Here is a 16,174-nt window from a genome sequence, read left to right on the forward strand (position 1 = left end):
AAAACATGGTTGGTAAGATAAAATTGTAGATGGATGATGTCATAGATATCTACACTTTTCGAAGCAGAGTTCAAAAGTTGATTTTAGTTCAAGTCACAATTACATAAACTTCATGCAGTTTGAATCATTTGTTTACATGAAGAATCAAAAGATAGCCACTCTATATATCTCTCTGTACTTTTAAGAGGCTTAAGGATATCTAACTTAGAAATGAACACACTTTACCTTTTTAACACAAGATCCGATTTGTTTCTTGAAATTTTCCTCCAAACCTTTTCTTAGGATCTTCTTCGTAATCCAGCAGAGCCTGACCTTCGTTTTCCTCGCTTTCTCTTCCTGTTGGGAAGCTTAAACCTAGAAGCCCCCGTCACAACCCCCGTCACATTAGACTTTGGCTTCTCTTTTGAAACTCGATTTCTCTTTGGCTTAGTCTCTTCCTTCGTCACCCCATCAAGATTGCGGGGTATTCTTTTCCTTACCTGCATTACGTTAAAAAAGGCATAAGAGACTGAAAGGGTTTTTGCAAAGTTCCACCGAGTGTTTTTGCAAAGTTCCACCGAGTTTGCGGACACTTACAGGTCTTGAATTTGATGGACCTTCCTCAACTGTAGTTTGTTCTGGCTTTTGTAGCTTCTTATCAGGAACAATAGCTTTCCCTTCTCTTCGCTTTGATGCCACGATCTCAGAGAGCAATATATCTGTTGTTTCGTCGTCTTCAGGAGTGTCGTGATGAGATGAAACTGAAGCAGATTTCACTGGTTTTTCTTCAGAAATGATCGACTTCTCATCTTCGGTTTTGATAACCAACAGGGGCTTTTGTTGTTCTGAGGTGGTGGTGATTACATCAGCAGATCCAAGTAGAGTCACTGTGTTAGCCGGAGAGAACCTACTTGGATTTTCACTCACAACCTTGTCTACTCGGTTCTTCAAGTTACGGGCTTCTGACTTTGCTGCTTCAATCTTCAAAAGTATCTGTTCCAAGTATGCATCCCCTTCTCTAAACTCGAGGGGTGGTGTCTCTTCAGAGAAAAGTGTCTCATCCTTGGCGCTCTTACTCCGTTTATCTGATGATTCATGACACACAAACACACACACACACATAAAAAAAAAAAAAGATTTTTGTAAGATCAAAGCTTTCAGAACAATTAATATCATACCAAAGTTGAGATTCAGAACACCATACCTTGGTTGCGGGAGTTGTCATTAAGAGCAATATCGGGCACAGACTTCCGGCAATCTATAAAAAGATCAGAAACAGAACCAAAGAAGGGAATTAATAGACAAGTAATGGCAGATGAACATTAAACACAACCAGAAAAAGCAAGAACCCAAAACTTGTTCCATACCGTAATAAGAGAAGATGTTATGGTTTGATGCATAGGATGGAACATCTGAGGTCTCTTCAACAAGCTTTCTCTTTTTCCTCTTCCTGAGTCGGGTTTTCTGAGTATAACATGGAAGAGAAGGCAACGCCTTAATACCAATTTCCTCTGATTTGTGATTTCCTAACTCCAGTTTCTTGGCTTGGAAAGATTCTTCCAGTTCTTTGTCGTACTTTAGTGCTTGGTTCTGAAACTCTTTGATTTTGAGTTCAATCCATTTGCACCGCCACATTATAGGCTGTACAAACCTCCTCCAATGATCAGTCAACTTCCTCTTTCTGCCATAAAAGGGATAATAATTACCGCATACCATTCACGATATAGACCAAATCTTTCTTAAATCTCAGTCCTTTCACAAACAAGTAACACAAAGATGGAACTGATAGTAAAATAAGCTACCATATCAATAAAAATCTACAAAACCATTTCAGAGATACAGGAGCTACTTACCTAACCCAGAGTGGAAGAGAAGTATCATTACAAATAACGGAATCAGCTTCTTGATCATTCAAAGAAGTTTCATCACTCTCATGTTCAGAATCAGTACCACTAAAAGAGCTCAAAGAACACCCATCATCAGTCCCATCATCATAGCACTCCGAGGCTTCAACCTCATCGTCGTCATCATTCCATCCCAATACATCAACATCGTCTTCATCTCCCACCTCTTCTTTAACAGAAGCATCATCACCACTATCACTATCACCACCACCACCAACATCAACAGCAACAGCAACAGCACAAGGATCCTCCTCAGTGAGATGATCTTCTTCAAGAGAAGTATGAAAACTATGGTCCTCATAGTTACTAGTACAAGGCATATCTTTGGGTAATGCCCCAATCTCCTCCTCCTCCTCCTTATCCATATCCTTCACCTCCATACCCTTTTTATTTCTTCTTACATAAACCCTACAAAATTCCGAAAAACCATCACTTTTTCTCCATGAAGATTAAATCTTTGAAATTGAGCAAAAATTCTCAACAATTTTCATCAGATAATCTCAAATGCGTCGAATTGACACAAAACCCTAATCGAAATTTCAAAACTTGAGATCAAAAATCACAGATGCAAAACAACAAAACCCTAAAAGCAAAACATTTACGAAAGAAGGAAAGGAAAAAGAAATACCTAATCGACATAGATTGCCATGTCCTGCAAGGAGATGCCACTAGAGAGAATGATTTTTATAATCGGCGATGAGAAACACGACGGAGAATAAAAGACGACGGAGATCTCACAGCCACCATTATCGTTCCTGTGGTCGTAAGCTTTTATAAGAGAGAGAGAGAGAGAGACTTTACTGTCTATCCTATTCTTATTACAAGAGGTGGGGTCCACACACGAGATTTATTTCTCTTTATTGACCCAAAATGTTTTTGTGATATAAAAAAAATGTGTATGGAAACAAATTTTATCAATAATTTTTTATACAATATCATAGCAAATTGATTAATTCTTTAATTTAATATAATTTCTAATTTAAACAAGGAGATTTTCTTTACAAATTGATATTTGATATTCATACATTATTAATTAATTTTAAAGTAATACATGATCCAAATCATATAATTATATATAGTTAACACATGTACAATCAAATTCTATAACATTAAAAAAAATCTCAAGTTATGTATTAACCAATCACCCCTAAATCGTTTATGACATGTGGTGAAGAAAAGAAACTATGAGCTTCGAAATTCCATGTGTTGATGGTTTTATTGTGATTAATAAATTGTAATAAAAATTCGTAAATATCAATTTAATGGAAAATCTACAAGTACATACAACTATATAAACGCAACTAAGGAAATGTTGAGGTTGAGACCTTAAGTGAAAAAAAACTAACATTTTGTGAAAGGAAAACAAAACAATCAAAAAAAGAAGGAGATAACAAAAAAAAAAAATGGGTAGAGTAAAAATACAGATGAAGAAAATAGAAGATAGACAACAAAGAAACATATCATTTGCTAAAAGAAAAAATGGGCTTCTAAAAAAAGCTTATGAACTCTCACTTCTATGTGATGTCGCCGTTGGTCTCATATTTTTCTCTCCTTCGGGTAAACTCTTCATCTTTGATGCCAAGCTAAGGTATTCTAACTCCAATACTTTCTTGCTTCATCGTACTACTATTGAATTGTTTTTTTTTTTTGGGTCATTAATCTGATATCATTTTCATCGTTATTGTTAATTATTATAGCATCGAAGATATTATAGAGAAGTATAATTCTCAGCCTACATATAAAAACGCAAGGTGAATTCATTGTGTTAAACGCATCTTCTATTTTGGGATCAAATGTGTTAATCCATCTTCTTTTTTTTTTCGGGCAAACTTGTTAATCCATCTAAGAGCATAAAAATACTAATAGACTTACTTTTTCTTTGTATGATTTACACATATGCATGACTTCCTGATATTGTCACCGGTCGGTCCATCTGTTCGTATACACTATACAGGCTCAAAGATGCTACGGTAAAAATAAAACTTGATGATTTTCAGATAGTTTACTTTTGTTTCCTTATGGTAAATCAGTTCTTCTTCTTTTTGTTCATTGTTATGGGCAATCTAGGCTATAGAAGAGCTTATCGCTAAGATGCGTAAGGAGTCGATGCGTAGTGGACCGAACTTGAGGTTAATATATTTCAACATTTCAAAGTTCAAATCGTATAAATTATACCATTGTTAATTTGCTTCTTATGACAAGTAAGTATATTGTAGTTTAGTTTTAAGTTTTCTTTTTTAATTATGTGCAGAAAAATTCATGACGATGGGGTTCGTAATCAAATTCAACAAAAGGCATGTGGATAGATAAATTTTCTTCTCCTGATTTGGAAATATTTATGTCTATAAAATTGTTAAATTACTCTATGCATGGCCTTTTCTGTTGTTTATCTAACCATTCAGTTTTCCAAAACTTAGAAAATCGATGAATGCCGTATCAAGTTGGCCGAAGTGGAACGGGAATTGGGGTAAGTATCTAATTTTATAGATATTCTTATATTAGTAGAACAATATATATATATATATATATTTTTTTGGTATACATGAATAATGTATTTTTTTCTTATTTTTAAGACGTTATTTGAAAAGTCCGAATCAGTGGGAATCACTAGCTGAACTTATAGATCGAGTGGAACTACTCGAGACGACGCTGGCTAAAGTGCAATCTCGGAAGGTAAATTTATATAAATAATAGTTATGTTTCAAAACTACAGTGAAAGAACAACAACGAGTATTTTGATAACATACTGTATGTCTATATATGGTTTATAGGGTTTCACGTTAAAACGAAATCCTCATGTTATAACTTTATATAACTAGTTAAAATGTAAATTTTATTCATTTATTAAAAACGAAATTGCCAGCATCTTAGCATTAGTATCTTACAGAAAATGTAAGTTAGTTTAATACAGTATCATGTTTTTTTTTTTCTAAAGGATATATAATAAAAGAGTATTATTTAATTATTCTGATATACCTCATCTATTTATAATTGATTATTTGCTTATGACTAATTTTTATTTTCATTTCAGAAAGAATTGGAATCTAAATAAACCCGCTGACACTGGCATGGAGTACAAAATTGATAATTAAAAATTGTAAATAAATAAATTAATTAAAAATTGTTAAAAGTACAATGAAATAAAACTTTATTGTGGATTTAAGCTAAATAAAATAATTTTGATATCATTTGTATCCAAAATCTTGCATCTTTAAATTTTAGTTTCCAATTTTCCTAGAGAAAAAAAAATATACAGAAAAAAAAAAAGCTATTAACACAATAAACCATCCATACTCTAATTATAAATTGTTTCATCTCTGCCATGCCATTTTATAACCGTCTTTAACCGGGTGTCCGAACCATTTTCTGGTTAATCTCTTCAACCTCAGGTCTTTGACTTCGCAGAACCTCTGGCCCCATCCTTCAGGTTCAATGGGCCTAAAGCCCAATCCAGGAGTTCGATCTCTCGACTTAGGATTAGAGACTCTGGTCCAATCCACCACATAGGCCGACACACGCCGTTTAAACTTGGCCTTGAACTCTTGCCACGCCTGGTACTTGTAATGGTTCACCACTCCCTCCTCCGTGTCCGCCACGCGCCACTCGTACTCTCCCTTCAAACCGAAATGGTGGATCGCCGTGTACAGCGAATGCTCAACCGCGCTCAGCAGCACGATCGACTTGTGCCGTTGATCTTCCTCTCGTCGACACGTGTACCCTTGCGTCACACCTCCACGTGGATGCTTCGTTTGATTCGACGGTCCGAACTCGTGCGATTTAAACGACACTTGTCCGATTATGCTCTGATCCGACGGTAGGAGAGACCTAATCATCTGATCCGACGGCTGCGACTTATTATCCCAAGACGGAGAGAAGAGAAACTCGTCCACGTCAAGGTACATCATCCAGGTGCACGTATCGCTTCCGTACACCGCCGCGTGGGAAAACCCAGCCTCTTGCGTCTTGGGCCAGATCCATAAAACTATAGTGACGTCATACTTTTCATTCTTGAGAACCTCAACGACGTCGTTTAACTCGTCGTCGCTTCCGTTATCGTATATGATGAATCTTTGTATTCCGATCGCCGCGTGATACATCACCCACTCTCTCAGATACTTTGCCACATTGTACACCATCGTCGTCGCGCACAGTAGCGATTTCTCATGTGGTTTTGTTAACGTACGCTTAGGGCTAAAGTACGCAACAGACGGGACGGTCTTTGTCTCTTCCTTATCGGTCGCCACAGCCTCGAGGTAGACTTTGACCGGCGTGTCGATCGGTTTGTAAGGAAACGAACATCGGAACACCTCTTGAACGGAGCTCGTCACGGGGGTTCTAATGGCGGTATCAGATTCCTCACCGAACACGCAACGAAACGACCCCGGCGGTTTGTTGGACCCTAATCCACGATTCGGCCCTTTGACGAAGAGAACAACGTCGTTTTCCGTTGATATGGCTTCGAAAACGACGAAGTTCCATAGAGGGAGATCAGGCCAACGTGTTTCCGGCGAGAGTTCGAACGTTTTCGAAGAGGCGAGGACCGGAGTAGGAATCGGATGGTGGTGGCGATATATACCCGGAAGACCGCATCTGAATGTCGTACGGTTCGTGAAAGGGAGAGTTGCGACGAACCTCGCCGTGGCTTTCTCGCCGTTAGGGTAAAAACATGTGTAGTTCTCCCCTGGAAGGTGCGGTGGCATAACTTTCTCCTCCGGCGAAACGATCACAAGAATGTCCCATCCTGGCCAAAGAACAGCGTCGGCTCTGATCCTACGAGAGCCGTTGGATTGATAAGGGTTTGAATCTTGAGTGTTTGTCACGTAACTGACGGTTCTTGATTTAGCCGGGAGTGCCGTGACAAAGAAGGTAGCTCGATAAATCGTGTTTGGGGAACAATAGAGAGAGAACAAACCAAAAAGAGAGAGAGGAACGAGGATGAAGAAGAGTGTGGTTGTGTGTGCTCTGTAACTCGTTTTGTGATGGAAGAATTGAGAAGCAGCAGCATCGTCTGATCCGGCTCCGGTGACTGATTTTGGTGTTGATCGAGGAGAAGAACAAGTCTTCAAGGATAGCGTCATTGTCGATTACGTATCCAACAGACTTGTTTTGTAGCCAAATTAAAAAATCCATCAATAAAATTATTACTATTATTTAAAAAAAAATATATTTACTGTTTTGAGTTCCAGAAACATAAATTCAATTACCAAAAAGATTGGATTGAAGAATGAAACATTCTAAAGCCATGAAAATAGCAGGAAAATAATGATTTTACTGAACTAAGTAACAGAAATTACAAAATCCTACTATATTAATTGAGAAGTACAAATATGAAACTAACCTTAAAACGTGTAGAAAATTACATTCAATTGCTATTAGAAAAAATTAATTAAGCTTAATTAACTAATTTAAATAAATATAATTAATTAAAAAATAAAATAAAAACTCAAAATCTAAAAAAATATTTTCTTTCTATATTAAATTATGGACGAAATTAATAACTATTTTTAAAAAAATATATAAACCAATCAGAATTTTAAAAAATAAGATTTTATATCCAAGTATACAATACAATTATTTTTAATAACTAAATTTAAAGATTTTGTTAAGATTTCAAATTATGATTCTCCTATCATCTTTATTTTATTTTATTTACAAATTGTTTGAAATTTTCATATAATACTTATAATTAATAAAATGCATATTTTCTGCATATGTTGTGATTTGAATTTTTTAAAACGAAGATATTTTACTCAATGTATGAAAATATGTGTTTTAATTTCCATATTGGCGGGTTAGTAAAACTAAATTTATATAGATGATAAATTAATAATTTTTATTTGCTCAAAATTATAATATTAAAATTACTATTTTATATTTCACAAAATAATGATGCAAATACAACAAACAAAAAATATAAAACTGTAATAATACGCCAAAAATAAAATACTATAATATTTTAAAATAATTAGTATTCAAATAGACTAATAAATTTATATAAAAATTAAAAATAAATATTATCTCAAACAAAAGAACTTTTAAAAAAAATAAAATAATAATTTTTATTATTATATTATAATTTTTAATAAAAATATTGACCCGTGCTTAAAGCACGGGATATCTCCTAGTCTGAAGATTAAAAGAGACGGAGAAAAAGGCTTCTGTTTGTGGTTTCTATTGCTAAACATAGATTTTACAATTGATCCGCAGCACGTACACACATTGTCTTCTGGTAACGCAGCATAATGTATGAATTTGCATATATAAGGATATACGAATGTACAATACATAATACATGAGTCTAGCTGTATATTCTTCACGCAAGTGTACACATGATTGTCTATCTCTAATCAGACTTATGCGGTTTGGGTCTTTTATTTAACCGGATATTCGTATATTTAGATCCGGTTCAATTACAATTCCATCTTTTTCAAAATTCCTGTGATAGAAATAACTTGTAACATGCATGGTTTTAAGGGTATAACTATGCTCACATACGTGCAAGGATATGCAGTTCAATCATTGGATTTGTACATGAACTGGAAAATCGTGCATCGGTTCCTCACCGTATACATGACTAAGACAAGAGACGTATTTATAAACCATATATTTAGGGTTTTTGACTAAATTGGAAAAACAATCAGAATGACAAGAAATCTAGGATTATTGATTAAAACTCTGATTTGAAATATATACCCAAAAAAAAAATCTATCCTGGGTGGTCCTAGTCTTATAGTGAGCTAAAACATAAAAGAACTCGGAGCCATCAAAATCAATGGTGACATGATCTTTAAAAATAAAATTGAAGCCGGATTCGCGAATATTATCCTTAATTTTTAATCTCATAACCCATAAATACGATTAATATATAGTTAACTTTAGTGAAATAAAAGCACGCCACTATAATACAAAATGAACGACGAACCGTTAGAGCATGATTAGTGGGGATTGCTTTCATTGTTTCTCTTGTAAATGAGGCCCAAAGGGATATGTTTAAGAGTATAATTTATCAGCCTAAACCATATCTCGCTGAAGCTCACATTCTCACATTAGGTTCTTGGTCTTAGCATTGTTGAGGTACCTTTAGGAGTTTGTGTACGACTGCTTGATGGGTGCTAGTAGTGAGTTTTCAAGCTGCTAGTGTGTTCTGTTTTTAACAAGATGGTTGAGCAGGGGTTCTGTTCTAGTTTCAGTTGTTTAAACAGGTTATTGTGGTGAGTCTACAATGGTATATACTGTTAGTGAGATTCACTACAAGTTGAATGAAAGTGCTTCAGGTTAGAAGCTAAGATGATTCTGTTTTTTTCTATATATGATTCAAGTATATCAAAACAGCAACCCTTGTATTATTGTTCTTCTTTACGCAGTTGCTGGGCAAGTATGAGCTTAAAACAACAACCTTTGTATTATTGCTCTTCTTTACGCAGTTGTTGGGCAGGTATGAGCTTAAAACAGCAACACTTTTGAATATCAGACTTACCTTTGGAAGGAATGAAAGCAATAAACATCATTTGTGATGTGTTCAGGAGGGTGCATCTGAAGTAGATCTCAGCATCCTTCCCAAGTACAGGTTTCAGAGGATGAACAATGATGAAAAGGAAAGTGACGGTGTAGGACTGCTGTATATGTCTGAGTTCATATGTTTCTACCAAAGTCTCCAACAGCTACAACTAGTAGAACAAACGGTAATCTCTAATTTTATTATTTAATAGAACATAAAGCCTCTTTGACTCAGCATCATAAAGGAGCTTCGATTCCTGCAGATGCAACAAGAGGGTGCTTAGATGGATTCAAATGGTTCAACTCAACCCAACCAAACAACAATGTACTTCTCGTTGGTCTTTTGTCTAGTCTTGCCACTACCTCTTCTGCTTTCCAAATTTTGTAAAATATATTTAATATTCCGAATATTGTAAATTTTTTTGTTTTATATTTTATGTAATAGAAATAATTTAAACAATTGTTTGTCATTTTAGATTATTAAAATTTGTTAATTAATAAACATAAATAACGTTCATGATACACAAATGCATGATATTTTGGAAAAATACTTGATTTAGCATATCTGACAAAAATTTAATGTAACCGCACAATAAATCTTATTCTGAATTTTGTTTAATATGTTTAATATTTCGAATTTTATAAAATATGTTTACTATTCTGAATTTTGTAAAATATGTTTAATATTCCAAATTTTATCAAATTTTATTGTTTTCTATTTTATGTAATATAAAAAAATTAAATAATTGTTTTGTCATTTTAGATTATTAAAGTTTGATAATGAATAAACACAAATTAAAAAATTATTATTTAAATGTTTGAGTAACTTTCTTTAGGTTCTCTAGTAATGAGGTGATTTTGCTTAAGTTCTCTTAGGGTTGCTTTGATTAATTTAGTATTAATTATATAATTATTTAATATGAGAGTAACTTAGAGAGTACCCAGCACTAATGATGGTCTAACGTCTATGTAGAGGTTAAAAGATACATTGATGGATAGCCTCACATGCACGAATTAAACATGCATGGTTTATTAATTAAATACATAGACTCTTTACCTAATTTTTGTCATAATATAAGATTAAAGGAATAATGTTCTGTTGCAAAAGCAGTCTATGCTTTTTTTTTAAGGCATATATACGACAGAGGTGGTTGAGCTAAGTTCTTGACCCACATGCACATCTTTTGTAATTTTTTTTGTTTTTCGTGTCGTCCGCACATGTTTGATCCCACAGAATGGAAAAGAAAGTCGAATTAACCTTTTGTATTTGTATTGACTACCTTCGGCCTCTATTATATAAGTTACGATTCATCTCATCACAATCAAGAAAAACATAGAAGAAAGAGACCCAAAAGAAAGATGTTTCAGTTTTACTTTCTCCTGATGACTGTCATCTTCCCTTTACTTTACCTAGCGTACAATTTTAGTTCTAAAAGGCAACGTTACAACATTCCACCTGGTCCTCCGGGTCTCCCTGTTGTCGGACATCTCCACCTCATAACAAAACCACTCCTCCACCGTTTCTTTCATGGCTACACCAAAAAGTACGGTCCCATATTCACCCTACGCTTCGGCTATCGCCGTGTCGTCGTTATATCGTCTTACCCTCTAGTTAAGGAATGTTTCAGCGGCCCAAACGATATCATTTTGTCAAACCGGCCTCTTTCCATGACTAACAAGTACATTGCTTACAATCACACCACCATCGGAACCTCCCCCTACAACGAACATTGGAGAAACCTCCGGCGTATCAGCTCCGTGGAGATCCTCTCCTCCCACCGCCTCGCAAGCTTCCTAGATATCAGGAGAGACGAACTCCGTCGGATGCTCAGGAGACTCGCACGTGACCATACCACCAACGGTAAACTCGATTCTTTCAAGAAGGTCGAACTCGAACCACCCTTGTCGGATTTAGCACTCAACAATATCGTGAGGATGGTGACGGGGAAAAGATACTACGGCGATGATGTTCAGGACAAGGAAGAGGCGGAGATATTCAAGAATCTCATCATAGATATTTTCGAAAACAGCGCTGCAAATAACCCTAGCAATTATTTGCCCTTCTTGAGATTCTTGGGGAGCAAGTACGAGAAGCAGGTGAAACGTATCGGCAAAACAGTAGACAAGACTTTGCAGCGTCTCCTTGACGAGTGTCGGAAAGACAGGGAAGGAAACAGTATGATCAATCACTTGATGTCTTTGCAGGATCAAGACCCTGAGTATTACAACGACGTAACCATTAAAGGGTTAATGATGGTAATACGTAATTATATAAAAGCTATATATATATTAGTTATTCATCATATTTCATTAAGTGATTATAATTGGTTACATGACCTTTATATTATACGTAACATATGTTTTAAATTAGTATGGATATCAAGTTAATTATACCATCCTTTTCATGAATGAACTGCATGCAGGCTATGATAATCCCTGGATCAGATACTACTTCAGTTACGATCGGATGGGTTATGGCAAACTTGTTGAACCATCGGAACGTGTTGAACAAAGCAAGAGCGGAGATCGATGAAAAGATCGGACAAGACCGTCTCATTGACGAAGAAGACATCTCTGACCTCCCTTACCTTCAAAATATTGTGTCAGAGACATTCCGGTTAAACCCGGTGTCTCCGGTCTTGCTCGCTAGGGAAGCTTCCAAGGACATAAAAGTCGGTGGGTATGACATACCAGGTGGCACAACAGTCTTGGTCAACGCGTGGGCCATACACAGAGACCCGGAGCTCTGGCACAATCCAGAAGAGTTTTATCCTGAAAGATTTAATGGGAACAAAATAAAAATTGATGGATCCGTAGACAGTGTTCAAACTCTAATGCCATTTGGGAACGGTCGGAGATTGTGTCCTGGTGCTGGACTCGGGCTGAAGACTGTGACGTGGACAGTAGGAGCAATGGTCCAATGCTTCGATTGGGAGACTATGAATGGTGAAAAGGTGGATATGGAGGAATCTCGTGGGATTGTGATGCGAAATCTTAAGCCTATACGAGCTATGATCCGACCTCGACCAATTATTTATAAACTTGTTGCTGAGGCAACTTCTTAAACCGTATAGTTTAATCAGAGTTTGACGGCAGTTCTATCATCTACGCGACGATAGACCAATTGCCAACAAATAATAATGTGAAGTTCTGACCAAGGTTGATGATTTCGCCAAAGCAAAGTTTTAAAAAAAAAAAAAAAAAAAATAGACAGTAGTACAATTTCCTTTTAACACGTGTAAGCTTACAATTTTCTCGATTGCATGTTAATTTGTTTTATCTGTTTTTGTCCTCAAGTAATAATATTTTATGTTCTAATAAAAAAATGCGTTTATTTTTGATAATATTGTTACATAATAAGTTTTTCTATAGTTTAAGATCCATGTGTTACAATTTTTTTTTTTTCGTAACACGTGTATAGAAAGAAGCTTACAATTTTCTCGGTTGCATGTTTATTTGTGTTATCCGTTTCTGTCCGTTCTCGATCACGTTTTTGATAATATCTATTAAATTTGGGTTTATCTTGGCCTTCTAACTAAAAACCAATTAGTAATTAGTAGATTGACTTTAACCCTTTATATATTAATGATAGTCCCTTCAAAATTCAAATGTGGGACTTGGATTGTATCCAACAATCCCCCCTTCAATCCAAGGACCACGCCTCCTCGAGATGACAACTCCATCTCGAACCGATCCCACTTGGACCGATAATAAACCCTTTCTTGGGCCCCATTACTCGGGTTGACAAGAGGCATGTCCTTATCCACTTTTCTAAATCCACCAGGATTTTTAACCTTGGGCACTGATACCATGTTAAATTTGGGCTTATTTTGGGCTTCTAACTAAAAACCAATTGGTAATTAGTAGATTGACCCTAACCCTTTATATATTAATGATAGTCCCTTCAAACTTCAGATGTGGGACTTGGATTGTATCCAACAATCTCCCCTTCAATCCAAGGACCACGCCTCCTCGAGATGACAACTCCATCTCATTATTGAATGGCTGCACCTTCTAAAGAAGATTGCCTACGTACCCTTTAGAAGGGATCAAGCCAAACACGTAGTTCTAAACCTTTAATTCTCTCTCTCTACAAACTCCTAAGTTATACCACAACTTAGCATCTTCTTATATAGAGAAGAGTTTCCTAATCTCAAAAGAAAATCTTACATATTTAGATAACTCATAAATATAACACTTTTCCTAATGTCTCTTGGTATAGCTTATTGCTCAAGCTATCTTCAAGCTTATGCCAACATTCTCCCCCTTAAGCTTGAATTCTTCTTTTGACACATCTTGAACTCCCATAAAATCTCTCATCTTCTTGAACTTGACCCTTTCCAAGTGTGTTCTGCACGCTCTCTTCTCATTTAAGAACACGAGATTATAAAAGACTCACTCTTTTATTGCTTTAGAAAACTTACTCAAAAACTAAAGCTCACACAATCTCTCTTAACCTATGTCACGCCCAACAACGGTTCTCCGAGATTCTCTTAATCTATGTCATAACTCAACATAGATTCTCCCTTTTTTTTATTGTGTTATATGCCTTGCGATGTGCAAACTTCACTTAATCCCAATCACAATACTCTCGCGCTCAAACTTAACTTTCTTAACTCTCTCTCTTTCTTTTGCAGCCAAGACAGATGGACCAGCTTCTCCTTAAGCCCATATGATAATAGGTTTGGTCAGAATTGGACTGGACTTGACTGAGGCCCATTCTTCACAATCTCCACCTTGGGCCCAGTCGACTTTGCCTACTTTCTTCATTAGGCCCAGCAGAGAAACCTTTCTTCTTCCTTTTGCCTTTGTTTCTTTTCACGACAAAAACAAACAGACTTGAAACTTCTTCTTCGATTTCTCCGAGGACAAAAATAACTGAAACGCAATTCTGACGAAGGCAACTCCGGCCACCTCCACGTTCACTGGCGACTTCGCGTGTAAAACTTCGCTTCTGAACCCGATGCCTATGATTTCTCCGTGGCCTTCTTTTCTCCGTAAAAAACAATGGCTGTCATCACCTCTGCTGGCTGTCGCTACAATCTTAGAAGTGTACAACTCCAACTCGGAACCCAAAAACTCAAGCCGTGTATCTTCCTTGACACAACATCGGATTGACTTCTCCTATTAAGCTCTGCTGCAATCTACGGCGATATCGTTTCCGTCAAATTCTGTGGTGACCAGTGGTGCTCTCAAGTCTCACCATTTAAATCAAGCCTTTAAACCTCTTTTGCTCCTCCGATAGCTAAGTCCCGATGCAATTTCGACCATGAATCATTGCATCTCCGGTGCTTCCTCTGTCACCATTACTCTTTGTAATCTCAGGTAATTTCAAGCTCCTCTTTATCTCTTTATCGAGCTCTCCCCCTTCTGAGATTTCAAACTTTGTAAAATCATAACTAGATTCTGCTATCTTTCTTGTAGGAGCTCTGCTCAAGAAATCCGATTCTCGATATCTTTTGTTCTCCTTAGCTCCACCTTGAACCAGAATCACCATGTTTAAATATCTGATTCTTTCACAAGCAACCTTCTTACTAGTCCACTTCCTTGGATTCGTTTTCCACTAGACTCCACCTGAAGCTTGACTTTCCCCGTCACAGCTTCAATACTCCACAGGTAACTCCATTCTCCATGTGCTTATTCCTTAGACTTGAACATATCTCATAGAAGTCTCATCCAATATATATATATATATATATATATATATATATATATATATATTTTTTTTTCATAATTCTGTGAGGTTGTTGATTTCACATCGGAGTTACCTGGAGCTGCGTCTTCAACTAGTGGACATTGAGAAGTTCACAGCAAAGCTGGAACTTCATACTAGGTACTTCCCTTTCTAAAATTTCTAGTTCTTTCGTTGAGCGACTCTTATATAGACTTGTATCTCCTTTAGGAACTATGGTCCCTGTGAAGTCTATCGGCTCCAATTTATCCTTCTGTGAAAAGCCCTTAGCTACCACCCTAGCATTAAATCCTTGCTTTTCAACAGCTTCTAGTATTCCTGGTTTCGATTTTTAAAAAATAATTACTCGGAATTAACTTCTGTCTTTTCCTTGAGGAATCCTCTTCTTCATCAGCATTCTTACAATGCTTCTTTTCCTTGCTTTCAATTTTTCTTCATAGGTTTTAGGTTCTGCATCAATTACTTCTATATTAACCTCTTTAGTAGCTAAAGCATAAGCCACATAACCAGAATCTTCAACTTCTTCTGATATTTCTGATTCTTCTGATGTGAGTGATGCTCCACCTTGAATTAATGAACTCGTTTTCTTAAAACCATATGGGGTAGGACCGTGAATTAGATTCTCACTAAAAATCACCTTCTTTGACTTTTTCTTTCTCACTCCATCTTCAACCTTAGACACGTTCTCTTCACTCTTAGAAACTGTGCCTTGTAGATAATAGAGCCCTTTGTGATATTTTCCAGATATCACCTTCTCATTATCTTTGTAGAAGTGCACCATGAAATCACTGCCTTCATACTTGCAGCCTGATTTCTCTAACATCCCGTAAGAAATCAGATTTCTACCTACCTCCGGCATGTATCTCACATCCTTGAGTATCACTTCAGAACCATCTGGATTCTGAATTCTGATGTTCCCAGTTCCCTTGATGTCTCCATGAGTGTTGTTAGCCATAAGCACTCTCTTACCATTGAACTCCTTGAAGTCAAACAAGACTTCTCTATCTGGTGTACTATGGAATGTACAACCAGAATCCATAATCCATTTTTTTAATGTGTCATGTGTGCTAACCGTCAACACCATCGGTTCCTTAGTAACCAT

At 36.3% G+C, this 16,174-nt stretch overlaps 4 protein-coding genes and 1 long non-coding RNA gene across 6 annotated transcripts; 3 read left to right on the top strand and 2 right to left on the bottom strand.

Moving 5' to 3' along the window:
- Positions 1–55: 55 nt before the first annotated feature.
- LOC104729424 (uncharacterized) lies at positions 56–2,712 on the bottom strand. The gene is made up of 6 exons (XM_010448358.3): positions 2,512–2,712; positions 1,833–2,291; positions 1,347–1,660; positions 1,184–1,237; positions 577–1,064; positions 56–479 (listed from the first exon to the last, which is right to left on the bottom strand). The coding sequence occupies exons 1-6, from the start codon at positions 2,520–2,522 to the stop codon at positions 279–281; spliced, it is 1,527 nt and encodes a 508-aa protein (XP_010446660.1). The 5' UTR covers positions 2,523–2,712; the 3' UTR covers positions 56–278.
- A 491-nt stretch (positions 2,713–3,203) lies between these two features.
- Positions 3,204–5,084, top strand: LOC104729425 (agamous-like MADS-box protein AGL104). Of its 2 annotated transcripts, XM_010448359.2 has the most exons (8): positions 3,209–3,471; positions 3,581–3,634; positions 3,838–3,853; positions 3,951–4,012; positions 4,135–4,177; positions 4,301–4,350; positions 4,457–4,556; positions 4,915–5,084. In XM_010448359.2, the coding sequence occupies exons 1-8, from the start codon at positions 3,287–3,289 to the stop codon at positions 4,933–4,935; spliced, it is 531 nt and encodes a 176-aa protein (XP_010446661.1). In that variant the 5' UTR covers positions 3,209–3,286; the 3' UTR covers positions 4,936–5,084. The 2 variants fall into 2 exon arrangements, with proteins under 2 accessions (XP_087334029.1, XP_010446661.1); XM_087477903.1 differs by lacking the exon at positions 3,838–3,853 and having other exon boundaries at positions 3,204–3,471; positions 3,581–3,645.
- Positions 5,042–7,063, bottom strand: LOC104729426 (glycosyltransferase family 92 protein At1g27200-like). Its single transcript, XM_010448360.2, has one exon. The coding sequence runs from the start codon at positions 6,959–6,961 to the stop codon at positions 5,195–5,197; it is 1,767 nt and encodes a 588-aa protein (XP_010446662.1). The 5' UTR covers positions 6,962–7,063; the 3' UTR covers positions 5,042–5,194.
- Positions 7,064–8,986: 1,923 nt separating this feature from the next.
- LOC147930100 (uncharacterized) lies at positions 8,987–9,888 on the top strand. Its single transcript, XR_015574115.1, has 4 exons — positions 8,987–9,157; positions 9,248–9,318; positions 9,407–9,565; positions 9,644–9,888. It is a non-coding gene; the product is annotated as an uncharacterized LOC147930100 (long non-coding RNA).
- A 775-nt stretch (positions 9,889–10,663) lies between these two features.
- LOC104729427 (cytochrome P450 81F1-like) lies at positions 10,664–12,613 on the top strand. Its single transcript, XM_010448362.3, has 2 exons — positions 10,664–11,636; positions 11,804–12,613. Exons 1-2 carry the CDS (start codon positions 10,740–10,742, stop codon positions 12,443–12,445), a joined length of 1,539 nt encoding a protein of 512 aa, XP_010446664.1. The 5' UTR covers positions 10,664–10,739; the 3' UTR covers positions 12,446–12,613.
- The last annotated feature ends 3,561 nt before the right edge of the window (positions 12,614–16,174 follow it).

This window comes from Camelina sativa, chromosome 12, assembly GCF_030686135.1.
Source record: "Camelina sativa cultivar CO46 ecotype springtype chromosome 12, ASM3068613v1".
Classification (NCBI taxonomy): domain Eukaryota; kingdom Viridiplantae; phylum Streptophyta; class Magnoliopsida; order Brassicales; family Brassicaceae; genus Camelina; species Camelina sativa.